This window comes from Notolepis coatsorum (genome assembly GCF_963971535.1).
Source record: "Notolepis coatsorum genome assembly, chromosome: 9".
NCBI classification, from domain to species: Eukaryota; Metazoa; Chordata; class Actinopteri; order Aulopiformes; family Paralepididae; genus Notolepis; species Notolepis coatsorum.
The window spans coordinates 129,192,370-129,209,508 of NC_140173.1; the positions used below are offsets into that span (position 1 = coordinate 129,192,370).

The 17,139-nt window shown below is 41.8% G+C and overlaps 1 protein-coding gene across 1 annotated transcript in view; it reads left to right on the forward strand.

The window, feature by feature from the left end:
- Positions 1–17,139, forward strand: part of ryr2b (ryanodine receptor 2b (cardiac)) — a gene marked incomplete at both ends in the record, with an annotated part of 396,550 nt that overhangs the window by 322,022 nt on the left and 57,389 nt on the right. Inside the window, 10 exon segments of the mRNA XM_084321996.1 lie at positions 2,600–2,704; positions 3,283–3,364; positions 3,456–4,747; positions 4,993–5,042; positions 8,640–8,772; positions 9,121–9,207; positions 9,797–10,018; positions 12,283–12,413; positions 12,838–12,880; positions 16,891–17,027. Of these exon segments, the coding sequence (XP_084178122.1) occupies positions 2,600–2,704; positions 3,283–3,364; positions 3,456–4,747; positions 4,993–5,042; positions 8,640–8,772; positions 9,121–9,207; positions 9,797–10,018; positions 12,283–12,413; positions 12,838–12,880; positions 16,891–17,027 (2,282 nt within the window).

Genomic DNA, 17,139 nt, shown 5'->3' on the forward strand with positions numbered 1-17,139 from the left:
ATGTCCATTTGGTCCACGACATAGCGCACCACAACATACAGATGAAGCCAGAAATAGTCCTGGAACCACTGTTTGGGGACCGTTTGGGCATCGTTAACAGTAACAATGACCAGCGGGGGCGCTCGAATACAGCTGGTGACAACGGCCCAACGCGCCGGCTTTTTGTTCATTCATTGGAGGAGCTCCCGCTGGACAAAGCTCGAGTTACATTCAGTTCGATTACAGCTGGTGACTTCATTCATAGGATGCTACAACGTCCTACAGTACTGTATGTCTACAGACTTGTATGAATTAATGTTGCTGAATTAAAGAATGAATAAGTTAAACGTGTCAATTCAGCAGTCAAAGTGTATAAATCTAACTTCATTAGACGGCCGACGTACGTCTCTCTTGTCCATTAATTTCATCAGAAGAAAGCGGTAGTGTACTGCTTTTTGGTAACAATAAGTTTGTGTAAACACGCAATGTTGCTGAATAAAATAATTAAACAGTTAAAACCTGTCGAATGAGCAGTCAATGTGTATATTTTGTATCCGGAGGTCCCGAAAACGATTCAATGCGATAGAGTGAAGCCCTAGGTTTCCCATTACTAGAAAAGTGCGACTGGAGACATTTGAGTGTAGCACCCGGTTTGGAACAGGGTTTACTGCACTCTCGATACTGCCTACTAGCAGGATCTGGCCGGTACTGCACCTTCTGAGTTCCAGTATGCCTTTTAACGGCAACATACAGGTCCCTGACATTGAATAGGATATTAAAATAGAAAAAAAGGCTAAACGATTTTTGGCCGTTAACCTTTGCCGCCCAATAACGTATATATACGTGGTTGGCCCCGAAAGTGTTACGCTTATATTGCCAAATTTAGGTGATGAATAAAACGTTGAAGCTTGTAAAGGCACAATGACACGCGGACAAACAAATTAGCAACACGCACTGACACTCTGCACTGGGCTGTTCCTCCCCTCCCCTTTACTACAGGTGTCCCTGAAACAAAACCATGAATGAATGATAACACAGCAGTTTGTAACACAGCAGGGTCATTCAAATGTTACAGTTTTCTTTAGTCTTCTTGTGCCCAATAATGGAAAGACACTCACACACACGCCAACACACACGCAAACTTTCTCCCGCAGACTTTCCCTCACAGCTGATCTGAGAAAAAAAAAGATGCACTACATACTTTTCCGGACTGATCATCTGAGCTCCTCTCCAGTTGAGCTGCTACGGTGTTTAAATCCAAAATATTGATAAATCCAAGTATAACTTAGTATAACTTAATAGAAAATAATTATATTTAATAATAATAATTATAATAATAATTATAAATATATAATAATAAGTATATATATATTTTTCCTGTTGTACCGAACTCGTACCGAACCGTGACCCCAAAAATGAGGTACGTACCGAACCGTGACTTCTGTGTACCGTTACACCCCTAGTATGTACTGTAAAATTTTAAGCCTGACAACTTCAAGAGGACATAATCAGAACCAGCATAACTGGACCACATACCATTTTAGCATAACCTTCAGAGGTCAGTGGATCAAGGGTTGAATGCTCCCTAACAATGATATACAAGAACATCATATAGAAATTTTTTTTTGGTCCACCTTTTCTCCCATTTTCTATATTTTCTCCCATCCCAATTTCGTATCATCCAATTCAACCCTCCCCTGTCACGGACGCTGTTTCTTGCCTCCCACAAGCCGGCTGCAATGTGGACTAAGTCATACATAGCACAAGTCCCCTCCGGTACTTGAGGTAACAGCAGTCGCATCTTTTCACCTGCGCAGCTCGATCTCTCAGTGGCGAGGAGTAACGCGTGGGAGGCTCACGCTGCCCCTGACACTTCCTGATTCTACTGCGCAGGCGCACCAACCGACCTGTAGGAGTCGCTGTCCACAACGCCCCATCCCCACCCATCAGTTTCCCACCCCCTAATACGGCCAATGTGTATTAGTATGAACGACCAGCTAAACTGAAAGCAAATGTGGAGCGCTGGGCTCGAACTGACAAGCCCAGCGTCTCCAGCATTTCGTGGCGAGCGCCTTGCCCACTACGCCACGTAGCCGCCAACATCATATAGAATATTATGTATTTTCACTTTTGATACATTCAATATCAAATACTTTTCAACTTTCACTTAAGTAGAATTTTGAATGACCAAAGTACTCTTATCTGGGTATTTCTACTTTCACTTAAAGGAACATATCAACATTAAGGGAGTGCTTGCAGAGTCAGACAAGATGATACATATAAATGTCCTCTCTGTGCATTCAGTAGAAAGCTATCCAGCTGCAATCTGGCCTAGTTTAGCACAAATGAATGGAAGCGGATACGGACCACTAGCCTAGCTTAAAACTCTGGGAGTGTTTTTGGCCAACAGCTAGGCTAGCTCATCCATATCCACTTCCATTAATTTGTGCTAAGCTAGGCTAGCTTGCAGCGGGATACTGTAGCTTTCTACTGAACTCACAGAGAGGAAAAATGGCATCTGTTCTTGTATGACTCTGGAGAAGACGGTAAGCACATTTCCCATCATGTTGCCATGTTCCTTTAATTAAAGGGACTTTGTACTTCTTCCACCACGTATTAGGGTCCATGCACTGGGAACCAGCAGAGCCTTGCCCACAGTCGGCTGTGGGATGCAGTGGTGGGATTCCTCCATGTTTTCGCTCACATGCAGATGAAGCTCTCTCAGGTAAAACAAACTAGTGCTTCAGAACAGCAGTGCCACTCCTCAAGCCAGAGCAGGAACAATATTATGTCCCAAGATCAAAGTAATAAAAAAAAAAAGTTGAGATAAACCTTTATAATCAATCAAAGTCCTATAAAAGATATGAGCTGCCGGGGCGCCCCGTGGCGTATATACGCTCAGTGTAACCGCAGCGTCCTGGGTTCTAATCCGGCCTAATCCAGGACATGTGCTGCATATCTTCCCCATCTCTCTCTCTCTCCCAAAAATGTCCAAACTGTCCTATCCACAATAAAGTGCAAAATTCAAAAAAAAAATATATATATGAGCTGCTGCTGTGTCTCTCAGCGTGGCTTCTTGAGGTTCACTCTTGAGGTGAAAAGCAAACCTGAGAGGCCGTAAGTTACGCAAACATGTATATGACTTACATACTGTACTGTAGGCTACATTCAGAAGTTGATGTGAGCACTCCTGTTGGCCGCTGGTACTTTGATCTTGGAGACACCATTTTTGTGAGCATATTTTATTTAAAATGCCGCCCACCCAAGCCTATTTTTGTTTATGTTGTATTTTATCACTCACAGGATTCGAGTCAAATTGAACTCCTAAAAGAGTTGATGGATTTACAAAAGGACATGGTTGTGATGCTACTGTCCATGTTAGAAGGTAAGATTTACTTATTTTCTGAAAGTTGGTTTTAAAAGTGGGTTGTATTATCAAAACTTTACTTCTTATTTTTTTCTTCCATCTCATTCAGGTAACGTGGTGAATGGAACTATTGGAAAGCAGATGGTTGATATGCTGGTGGAGTCCTCCAGCAATGTTGAGATGATCCTTCGCTTTTTCGACATGTTCCTCAAGCTCAAAGACCTCACCTCTTCGGATGCTTTCAGAGAGTATGACCCTGACAGCAGAGGCCGCATCTCCAAGAAGGACTTCCAAAAGGCCATGGAGAGCTGCAAGCGGTTTTCCCAGACCGAGACCCACTTCCTCCTCTCTTGCACAGAGACAGATGAAACTGAGCTTGTACATTACGAGGCCTTTGTGGATCGCTTCCATGAACCGGCCAAAGACATCGGCTTCAGCATCGCTGTCCTGCTGACCAACCTGTCTGAACACATGCCTCACGACCCTCGCTTGGGGACCTTAGTGCAGCTGGCGGAGTGTGTACTGACCTACTTCCAGCCCTACCTGGGGCGCATCGAGATCCTGGGCAGCGGGAAACGCATCGAGAGGGTCTACTTCGAGATCAGCGAGTCCAGCCGTACGCAGTGGGAGAAGCCGCAGGTCAAAGAGTCCAAACGGCAGTTCATTTTCGATATGGTCAATGATAGCGGGGAGAAGGAGAAGATGGAGATGTTCGTCAACTTCTGCGAGGACACCATCTTTGAGATGCAGCTAGCGGCACAGATATCGGGCTCGGATGCCGGGGAGAGGTCTGCCGGGAAAGATGCGGAAGAGAAAGGAAAGGGAGAGGAGGAGGAAGGCTCTAAAAGGGGACTGTTCTCCATATCAACAGTTTGGTTCATCATATTTGCCCTACCATATGGTTTGATGATGCTGAAGAAGCAGATGAAGAGGATGACCCTGAAGGATCTTCTCACATCATCCGTCTCCTTCCTTAGGTGCATTTTCTTGGCTCTGGTCCATTTTATCAGTGTTTTATCCCACGGCGTCCTCAACGTGCTGTACATAACCTTCATTAGTGGCGGGCTCATAGAGGGGGCCAAGCGGATGAGGCTGTCGGACCTGCTCAGCGGTATCCTCGACCCCACTCTCGATGAGGTCATGGGAGTGTCGTGTGGAGGGGACAGGCAGAGGAGGTACTCGGCCACTTTCTCTTCCCAGGAAGAACTGAGGGGGCTCAGGCAGGCCGCGGCCCTGTCCCCCCAGGGGGTGGATGTCCTCTCTGATGTATTTGGCCTGAGAGTGAGGAAGGAGGGAGCTCACTATAGAGTGATAACCCATGATCTCACAGCCAGTCTGACTGATCTGTTCAACACAGCCGTGGGACGAAGATCCACTGCAGAGCCTTCTGGGAAACAGCAGGTAATGCTTTTGATTGATGGTCCTTCAACTCTCTAATGGACATTATTTGATCAGGCAAGCTCGCCGCAGCATAAATCTTTCCACTTACCTACTGTCTCTAAACTATGTTTTTTATCCTTCCATTGTATATTCTGTGTATTTTTCTCATGGTTTACAAAGTTTTATTCCGTGCCATTAACTTTTGAAGCAGTATGATATTTTGTTGCACTTTTATTGATTTTTACTCTAAATGCATTTTCCTTCAGGCCCAGTCCACCAGAGAGGGAGAACCAGGAGAAGAGTCAGAGAAAGCAGAGTATGTGTCTCACATTATAACCCTTAAACCTTCATTACTGGCCTTAAGCTGCCACAGCACAGCCCCAAGGCATGGCTTAATACTCAATGAATTTTAGAATACCAATACTCTTGTAATAAAAAAAAAGGATACAATGCACTCCTTGACTTTTCTTAAACATGTGTTATTTAAACATCTGCAGTGTTAGAATACAAAAAAATTATATACCAAAAAAAGATTGGATGCTGTTGGATGCTGCTTGACCGCGGTGGTTTTTGGTTATATAACCGCCTCCCCCCGCCCTCTCCTCTTTCTCATTCACTGAGAGCTCAGAGGAGGGCTGATGCACTGATAGTGTCAAATCAACTGAGCCAGTGTTTCTTAATTGCCCACTCTGTTTTTTGTGGATAAGACAATACAATGTCACTGTGATGCAGGAAACGTGTAAATGTATTGGTAGCCCAAACAGCTGTGCTGTTGCTTCATTCCTCCCTCGTCTCTCGTCTCTAGAGATAATTAATCTGTTAAAAAGTTGTCATGGTATGACAAATATAAACACAGTTACTGGCACCGCTACATAATAGACTTCAGCCGTTAGCCAATTTAAATTTCTAGGAGAGAGGTGAGCATTGAGTCTATTTCTCAAATAACATGTAAAATGCGTAAAAGCATGTCAGTCCGCTTTTTTTTAATTTCAAACTATGCATATATAAGCATCATGCTTAGACTTTTTCTGCTCAGAAAATCACACAAATATTGTGGGCAGCCTACAGTACATACAGATGTAGCATTTCGGACGGTCTACCCCTGCCGAGTGGTTTCCAGTGGTTGCCGTATTAACGGTATCAACCATAGGGGCGCTCGGGTTACACCAGGTTACTTTTCGTCTCTAGGACAAGGAGAGGGGAGAAACAGCCGGTGCCGAGGGTTTGATTGATTGAAAACGTTATTAACAGATTGCAGAATGGGTACAATACAGTACGGCTCAATGCACACAATTGTTAACTCATTGGCCGCCAATCACGAGTATACTCGTGATTGGCCGCCAACGCTTGACCGCCAATAACGAGTATACTCGTTATTAGATCGTTTGATCTTTTTCTTTTGATCCCCGTTCTACACACTCAGCCGGAGCTCTCCAAATCACTGTGGCACAGCTACATACGTTGGAATTGGAATGGCGATCGAATCTCACCAGGTGGCAGTATCGTCTACCTTTTGAACTCTGATCGAAAGGGATCAGGACAGACATTGAATTAACTGGACTATCAAGACTTGCTCTGAGGGCAACGCAATCGCAAGCAGATCTGCTCGCCTCAAAACCTATACTGTCCCGTAAACACGTGTAATTACATATAAACGAGTAATCGCGATCGCCGATGGGATCATTGGAATTATTCTTTTTGGATTACCTTCTGGCTAAGGTAAGGACCCCCTATGTCTATTTTACCGAACCTGAAACATGTTTCTGTAACGATCACAGTTTCTTACTTTGCGGGACATAAACCAAGCGCTTTGTAACGATCGCATTTTCGATAATTTTGTGAAGGCACATGTGTATATGGTATATACCTTTTGATTTGGGAGTATTTGGGGTTTCATGGGATCAACCAGAACGGTTTGGGCGTATTGCATATACCCCGTTTTATCTTGCGATCTATGGGAAAATACTGAATTATCTAGGAAATGTGCGATGTTTAGTGTGTAATAAACTACAAACTACAGTGTATAGAAATAAACTCTTTTTTCCATGTTGGACTACAAGTAGTGTCTGCTAAATGAGCCACACCATTGTCTCCACAGCTATAATACAGAACACACACACAGCTCTGCAAACATCATGAAACACAGCAAAAGTTACCATTTTAATCTGGCCTGGAGCGGCAGAGATACAGAAAGCGTATGGCGATGAATGAGTTAAGGGGATGCAGACCAGTGAAAGACTTTCGTCTTGTTTACATCAGGGTCCCCCATTTTTTTTAAATTGTTGTATAACAGGTTATTGCTAATTCTCAGCTTGAATACGCAGCAAGAATACGCAACACGAATGTGCTCGCAGATCGAGACAGTTTTTAAATGTCCAATCTAACGAATTTCGTTTGCTCATGAAAAGGTTTTCTCATGTTGCATATTACAATAAAGTATTTGAGCACTTTTTTATGATTTAATCAATATGATCAATGGATTCAGTGAACCATATTCCCCCGGGTTGGTAGTTTTAGCGTTTTCTCATGTTGCATATTATTTTAACTAGACATTAACCATAAAGACTTGCTCCTAATTTAACATAGCATATATTGTCATTTGACACTGTCACTTCAATAAAGTAGATTCGCTTTTTTTATCATATAATTAGGTATTTCGTTTCTTCACAACGGCACACACACGCACACGTACAATATGGCATATCCATTGCTGCTGGAAGATATCGCTGATCATGAGCCGACATGAGCCCATTTCTTTTGAAGATAATTCGAAAAATATTTGAGGCATTTTTGAGTTTGGTAAATAGATGCTTATTCTCTTATTTTTATGAGCAAGCAAACTTTGTTAGATTGGACATTAGTACCCTCCCATTTCAATAAAAAAAAAATGCTTTTTAAAGCAATTCAGCATTCCAGACCTCTTTGCCATGATTGGTCCTCATTCACCAATGGACTTATGAGAAAAGTTACAAGCAAATTTCATCGTAGCTCCACTTACAACCTTTTCGGGGCGATTTTGGCATTCACGAACGGTTCCTTCGCGGGGATTCACTCGTAGCTAAGAGCAGGATTTACGAGCGTGGAAAGGCAGTCACAAGTCGGACAGACTGGTGTTCTTAAGGGCTTCATTTGGGAGAAATCATTGGTGATTGCGCTCACGTCGATTCTACATACATCCTCGGAATTAAATAATTATAACGGATTTAATTTGCTCATAATATCTGAAGAAAAGTACAGGGACAAACAGTCCATGATATTATTAAAACTCATAATAACACAAACTGCCTATAAATGGATGCCAGTCTACTCCCTGCTCTATTTATTATCGATCCATTTATATATTTTTCACGAGTTCCAAAACAAAGTGGGCTTTCAGAATATTTTGAGGCTTTGCGCATCGTAGTGCCACATAACAGAACAGCAATCAACCTCAAAATCAACCCTGTCGGCACCGCGGTAGGATGGTAGACAGTCCTAATGACTGCAACTGTATAATTGGTTATACAGGCTGCATGAGAAGAACACACACGTGGAAGGCCAGGGAGGAAAGGCTTTATTCTGTCAGATTGTTTGCATTAAAAGAACACACACACACAGGTTGTTTGACCACACCTAATTGTAAAGAAGGGCAATAGGCCTGCTGTTCTAGTGTTAAGCGGAGGCATTTTCTAGTCCGCACAAAGATTTTGACAGTGGCATAGTTTGTGGAGAGCAGCAAGGCAGAGCATCTTCCACAATAATCTAAAATGGAACAAAGATATAATAACGTATACTGCATTAGCTAAACCAACCACTAGCTCTTAAAAACAAATAACCTTTCTCTTGATTTTTATCAATTTCAATATCCCCTGCTCAGACACACAAACAAACAAACTGTCTGTGACCTGTTTGTTTATCTTTTGACTCTTTGCAGGGGAGAGGACTCTGGGAATGAACAGGACAAGGCTGAACACAGAGCCAGGCGATGCTCCAGTAAGCCTGAGGAACCGGAGACCCAGCAATATGCACTCTGGCTGATGATAAGCACTCATCACAAGAGACTACTGGTAAGCACTTGTACACACGCAAACACATATATACACACACGCACGCACGCACGCACGCACGCACGCACACACACACACACACACACACACACACACACACACACATGTTAACATAGTATTTGATAGGACACATCTTGGTAGCAAAGTGATTTTAATCAAATAGCATGTGATTATCGTTATGACAACAGTGGCCATTGTAGCAAAGTGATTTTAATCAAATAGCATGTGATTATCGTTATGACAACAGTGGCCATTGAGCTGTCGCATTGCACCGCATTGTTTGCAATACTAGGATTACTGTACTTCTCTCCTGTGAAATTATTTCTAATTAAATGTTTTTCCCCTCAGAATTACTCTGCAAGGAATTTCTACAACATGCGGATGCTGGCTCTTTTTGTCGCCTTCGCAATCAACTTCATTCTCCTCTTCTACAAGGTGGGACGTGGGAGTGTTTGTGATTGGCGACGAATTACATATCATTTGTAATCTCTTTCTAATTTGCCTTGTGCTGCAGCTATACCGTCCATAGAACAAATTATATTTTATTTATTTAAAACCATTTTTATTTTTATTTGGAACATGCTTTATGTCTGAGAACTGCTTTAAAGCCCCATTTGATGGATAAGACAGGGTCAGCCAAATGTCAGACTCATACATAAATCTCTCCATCCGGGGGGAGGTTCCATTCTCAGCTTCTGCACTGTTCTGTAACCTGTGACCCTCTCTGCTCTCACCTGCCGGGAAAGAGAACCATAAAATACACAAGGAGGTCGGACTGTTCAATCCAATACATGTGTTGCATACTAAAAAAAAAAAACAACACCATCACCCATCTCAAATGTTCCCCTTTAAAAGCCTGATCCGTGATCCAAACGTGAACAAAATGGGTAACTCCACCACGGAAATACAAATAGGATGAAGCCACCCTCAAAAGGACAGAGTGTTTGAACTAGGTTTATCATTACTCTTTGATATTTTATGATCGCACTCTTCCTTACTTTTCTCCTCTCTGACTGTGTCCCAGGTGTCATCCTCACCCACACTGAGTGAAGAGGAGAAGGAGGAGGAGGTGGTAGCATTAAATCTTGATGAGGAGCGGGGCCCTGCCGGTGGAGATCACCATTCACACAGCGTTCACTTTGTCCTGGAGGAGAGCAGTGGCTACATGGAGCCCTCTCTGCGCTTCCTCGCCGTGGCACACACGCTGATCTCCTTCTGCTGCATCATCGGCTATTACTGCCTCAAGGTAGACACAGGCCACTGCTGGCTTTCACAGTGACCCGCCACACCGTTTCTTCAAATCCATTTGTAATTCTGTTCTGTAGAGGATTACTTCCGAAGCCTTCTAGGGGCCAGGATTATGGTTTTTATTTTGGTCTGGGGTGTCGAGACAAGGTTACGCTTTCATATTCATGATCCTATTTTTTTTCAACATTATCTTTTATTGGTTTTGTAACATAACAGCCTTTGAGCTGAATAATGCAACAATATACACAAATATAATCACATAGATGCCAGATTAGCCCACTGCTCCCTCCTTCCCATCATCATCCACCCCTCACCCCCCCCATAGCCCACACACATCCATCCCACCCACCCCTTCAGCTCTGACCACTTATTTATTCAGAACATGTACCTATTCAAAGACAAAGGAATGAATAAAAACAGAACGCATGGATAGTTTAATAGATAATGTATAACCTGAAGAGAACGCCTGGGGAGTTTAATAGATAATGTATAACCTGAAGAGAACGCCTGGGGAGTTTAATATATAATATATAACCTGAAGGGAACGCCTGGATAGTTTAATAGATAATGTATAACCTGAAGAGAACGCCTGGGGAGTTTAATATATAATGTATAACCTAAAGGGAACGCCTGGATAGTTTAATGGATAATGTATAACCTGAAGGGAACGCCTGGATAGTTTAATAGATAATGTATAACCTGAAGAGAAAGCCTGGAGAGTTTAATAGATCATGTATAACCTGAAGAGAAAGCCTGGAGATTAACACAAAATAATAATGTATAACCTGAAGGGAACGCCTGGAGAGTTAAAAAAGATTTGGTGTTATTTTCTATAATTTCTCGAGACAGAAGCTTTCATATTTCTAATGAAACCTCACTTTATGGGTTTCACTGGAGTGTAGTTACAGGAGAACGCCCATGTAATTTATGTATTCTTATTGCCAACATTGCCCAGGAAAAATCTCAACCATCTGATGCATTTGCCTCACTCAACATCTGTCATCTCTTTCTCTGCGTGACTTACAGTAACCTCCCACCTCCCAGCCTAGCATAATAAGAAGAGGATGGGTCGGAATCATCATAGAAACATATAGAAATGCTTTCCTTGTAGAGATCTATTGCTGTCTCCCAGGGCTGAACAACCCTTTTAGATTAGATTAAAATCTTGATACCATACAGCAAGTACAGTACAATGAAAAGAAGTGCATCTAACCAGAGTGCAAAGGTAACAGTCAAGTGCAATAATGATATACAGTGTATAAACTCTGTGAGAACATTGGGGCTGTGACCCATCCTCTTCTTATAATTCTAGCTTACATCCAGTAAGCCGTTTAAAATTACACCAGGGTTGTCCTTTAACTCAAATCTCTTTCTCCCTTATTCTGGGAACAGGTAGACTATAGCTAATGTATCTCCAATTCCATAAACCCCCTCTCCGTAACCATTTTACAAACCAAAACACAATTCTCAGATTCAAAAGACTTTTCCAGGATTTTCATGACCACAGTAAATATATATATATATATATATATATATATATATATATATATATATATATATATATATATATATATATATATATATATATATATATATATATATATATATATATATATATATATATATATATATATATATATATATATATATATATATATATATATATATATATGTATATATATATATTAGGACTGTCAGTTTAGCGCGTTAATTAGATTAATTAATTACACAGCAAATTATCACGTTATGAAAATTAACTCAAAATGTATTAAAAAAAAACATTTACAGACTTTTTTTTATTATGGTCCATTTAGGGACATCTATGGATCTCAGGGAACGTATTCCCAGTGTCAGAAATACTGTGTCTGTTACTAGGCGTGAGTCAATTGTAATGAACCAAATGAGAATATCAATACAAAATGTTTTATCTTTTACTGTGAATAACACTATGCTCAAATTTACCAGACCTGAAAAATCTAAGCAAATGAATAAATGGAAGATGATTAAACAGAAGGTTTTGTAGATACAGTACTGAATTCTGCCATCCGGACACATGCAATTTGAAACATGATTATAGAGTATAGAATATCAGGCCTATGCGATTAAAATGCGATTAATTATATTAATTAATTTAAAATCCTGTAATTAATTAGATAAAAAAATGTTATCGCCTGACAGCACTAATATATATATAAAGAGAAAGACACATTTTCCTCTGTGATTTTCTGTAGACAGACATTTAGTTGAGTGCATCTCTGTCAGGTACCGTTGGTGATCTTTAAGCGTGAGAAGGAAGTTGCCAGGAGGATGGAGTTTGACGGCCTGTACGTGACAGAACAGCCCCCTGAGGAGGACATCAAAGGACAGTGGGACCGGCTCGTCATCAACACAGCGTAGGTTCAAAACCACCTGCAACTGCTTAATATTGATTGCATTCTCACACACACGCACGCACGCACGCACACACGCACGCACACACGCACGCACACACACACACACACACACACACACACACACACACACACACACACACACATACACATACACATACACACACACACACACACACACACACACACACACACACACACACACACACACACACACACACAAAAGCTTTACTGTCCATCAAACTGTGTCAAAGATTAATCTTTCATAAAATCTCCTGTTTATAAGCACCTTTATTGTAGTAAGCTATAGTGTCTTTTACACAGATTTCCAATTATTACCTTATTTGACTCCCTTCCCTTACATTTTTAAAGCACCATTTTGGTAAAAGGATTATTTTATGGTATTTTTTTCTCCCTCTCGTTTCAGGTCATTTCCCAGTAATTACTGGGATAAATTTGTGAAGAGGAAGGTAAGACCTGTCTGCTACTTCAAAGCCTCCCAACTAAAACGTTACACGTTCAAACTCACATGGATGAGTGCAATTACAGACCCTTAAGAAAGCAACTGGACTTTAATGAATCATCAAATGACAAGTGCAATTGCTCCCCTCGATGTTAAACGTTTTAACTGTTCCTAGAGGCAGAATGCAGTGCTTTAGTTACCTGGCTCGCCTCTGGAGTGTAGAGGCAGAATGCAGTGCTTTAGTTACCTGGCTCGCCTCTGGAGTGTAAATGTAGGAAGATCTTGGTAGTGTGGTTTGATTGATTGATTGATACAAATTTGTATTAACAGATTGCAGAATGGGTAGAATACAGTACAGCTCAATACACACAATTGTTAAGGGGATGCAGACCAGAGAATGACTTTTGTCTTGTTTACATCAGGGTCCCCCATTTTCAATTCATCATAACATACTGTATATGACATACATGACATACAGATAGACAGTACTGCTACATCTAGACATTTATGACATACCAGATCTACAAATCCAGTACTGTTTGTGATACAAAAAGGGTCTAAAAAAAAGAGTATATACATTTGAGGGGGAAGAAGCTGTACATTGGAGGAGGTTGGGTAGGTGGGGGGGGGGGGTTGGGTAGGCGGGGGGGGGGGGATGTAACTGTACATTGGAGGGGGTTGGGTTAGGACATTTACAGGGGCCAGTTTCGAATTGCATTCTCCCATAGGTGCTCTTTGAGAGTGGTTTTGAAAGTGGGTAATGATTCACATTCCTTTACAGCTGTGGGTAGGGCGTTCCACATTTATGCATAATTGCGAAACTTGTTTGAGCCGAATCTGGGTTTAACATGATTTGTGGAGCTCCCTCTGGTGTTGTGGTCATGGGTACCCAGTGGTGTAGTGTATCTTGTAGACCAGGCCCATTGCAAGTTGCTGTACTCTGTCGTCTACTCTAAGCCATCCTAGGTTGTCAAAGTTCTAGGAGTAAGGTCAAGTCTGACCAGTTTGTTTTGTGATGTTTGTAATTTAGTTTTTAGCGCCTTTGAGGTGCTTTGGTACCATGAGGTGCAAGCATAGTCGTAGTACCCTTGAATGAGTGCTCCTGCCAGAGTCTTCAGGTGGTCGCCATGCTACTGCAGGGTTTTCTGAACAGCTCCTCTTGAAGGTGATGCAACCCCATACGAACATGAACCATAGTAAAACTATACTATTATTCCTGTGGTTTTATTTTTCATGCATCAATTACTATAGAAATACTGCAGTGCATCACTATAGGAATACTGCAGTGCATCACTATAGAAATACTGTAGTGCATCACTATAGAAATGCTGTAGTGCATCACTATAGAAATACTGTAGTGCATCACTATAGAAATACTGTAGTGCATCGCTATAGAAATGCTGTAGTGCATCACTATAGTACTCGTCACTGCATATTATTTACCTGTAGCAACTAAGGCCAGTGGAAACAGATAACGTTATCACTTACCTAATGAGACGGGTGATGTTGCTTAAGCAGACGTCAACAGCTGGATGTCCGGTTCAATGTTAAGTCTATTCCGATATTTTGTCTTCAATGTGACCAGTGATGAAAATCCCGTTTCACAGAGGTAAGTGCTAGGAAAGGGCATACGAAACTTCAGGGCCTTGTTGGACAGCTCTGGGTATTCTGAAGCAGCTTTTAGCCAAAAGGCAGACAGGCATCTCTGAGAAAAATAAATTTTTAAAGCACTGTCGCAGGACAGTTCCACAAGGCTGTCTTGCTCTCTGGACGTAAGGCTTGCAAGGATGTCATCGTCCAGGCTGGCAAAGGGATTTGGGATCCAGTTTGAAGTTGTGTCAGTGATAGGGAAGTACTGGCGTAGCTGTGTTTTCAAGCTTTGCAAGTGCTCTCTGATGCCACTTTTCACGCTATTATCCAACTTTTCAGTTATTCTCAAGGACGTAGTCATGCAAAAACTGAAAGAATGAGGCAGTTTGACATCAGGCACATTATTTTGACAGTGACCGGTTAGAGCTATAGGAGAGATTTTGGTACAGCAAGAGGGGAGGAATTGCTGATTTAAACATGCTTTTACTGCATGGTACCTAATCGACTCGACTCGCTTTTGCTTTTTGAGCGTCTTGGTAACCGTATTTGAAGTGACGTCACACGAGGAAGTAAATAGTCAACACTAACACGGCGTTGGAACCTGGAGAAGCCCTGATGATATAATATAAACAAACAGCCAATAAATGTGAAGTTATCTTTGAACCTCTGTTGTCAAGCCTCGTCAATATACTCCCCACTTCCCCACTAATGGAACTGGTGTCGTGGAATCACTTTGCTGTGAGCGTTTCCACGGTCAGCTCGCAGCTAAAGTAACGTTAACCTAGCTTGCGGCTAACGTTAGGTAGCTTAGCTCGCGGCTAACTTAGTTACTGCCTCTCTGCGCATCTTTGCGCATCCCAATAACCGAACAATACACACATGCCCCGAACCGTGGAGGTCATACCGAACGGTGTACGGTTCGAATGCGTACCGTTCCACCCTTACAAACAAGTCATAATTTACTGCTCCAGTCGCCTGACCTACATCTCGATTTGCTTGATTGTATCTTAAATTTAGTCTTGCACTGACTTCCCCTGAAGACTCAGATTGAGTCCATTCAAATGCTCAAAAATACCTGCCATGTATGCCAATTTGGCAAGCCACTGAGCATCACTGAAACGATGCAAAAGTAAAAATGTTTAGTCAAGTAAAAACATTCTAACTTCATCACGCAACTCGTAGAGCCACGCAAGCACCTTTCCTCTCGATAGCCAGCGGACCTCGGTGTGGAAAAGTGTGAGACAACGTCACGCACAAGCGCCAAATTTACCGGTAATGATTAGCCTAATTTGAGAGAATATCAAACTATAATACTAAGTTGTATATTACACAACGGTTTTACAATTTTATTTAAAATTTAAATTATATTATTATATACATTTTCTATTATTTTCTATTGTATTTCTCTTTTTTCCACAGACCACCTGCAATACCCTCGCGGACCACAGTTTGGGAACCACTGCTGTAGTGCATCACTATAGAAATGCTGTAGTGCATTTAAAATTGATGTGCATTTGCTTCCATTTGTGACTCTTTTTAATGGGGATGTGGGTGATTTAAAGGAACACGCCGACTTTTTGTGAAATTAGCTTATTTGCCATCTACCCTGGAGTTAGACAAGCAGATACATACCCTTTTCTTCTCTGCGCATGCAGTAGGGTTAGGGAACAGCCGCACCGTTAGCCTAGCTTAGCATCATTCACTGGAAGTAGGTGTGCCAGTGTAGCCTAGTTCCCAACAGTCACGAAATACACTCCAAATACAACGTGAAGTTAAGCCTCTATACACATTTGAATAGGAGAGATTCAAAACAGCTTGTTTATTGCATATTAATAGACATAGATTATTGACATACAGTGTTGTTATCCCAAACAGTTCCTTTGGTTCTCAGCTTTCCATTGGTGTATGACACTTGTATGTGGCACCTACAGTACTGCTATCTTTGACCTTGAACCTTGAACCACCCTGAAAAAGTCTTAGGGCTCTAGTCGTGTTTCAACTTTAATGAATAATATTATATTAAGGTGTTGTCTTTATACAGTACCATGCTCAAATTCGGACATGTGTTGCAGTGTTTATAGTATCGCAATACATGGCGGTATTGAATTGAGGCCTTGCACAGAATGTTTGTGTAGTTGTCCTTCTCTGCAGTGGAAGAGTAGGTAAAGCGCTGGAAAAGCATTACTATTCCACTGTGACTTATTTACAAGATCCAGTCATATGTTTTTTCTTCCAACGTGGAGGAAAAATGGCCATTCTAAACATTCCGTGAAAGGCCTCCATTGGGACCGGATCCCTGCCCTATGTAACATATTGACAGATTCTTGCCAATACACAGACCCCAATCAATACACTTCCAGTGCTTCAGGAACTGAAAATAAACGATTGTCTGAGTCACCGTATGAGCCTGTCTCCTTCCCCCATCAGGTGATGGACAAATATGGTGAATTTTATGGCTGTGAGCGCATCAGCGAGCTCCTGGGTCTGGACCAGGCTGCCCTGGACTTCAGCTCCCACAGGCAGGAGAGGAGGAGGCCCAGGAGAGACTCTGTCTGGAGTATACTGTGAGTCTGAAGTGTGATGAACACTCATATACAGATGCAGTCCATGACATCGGATAAACACTCATACAGATACAGTCCATGACGTTGGATAAACACTCATATACAGATACAG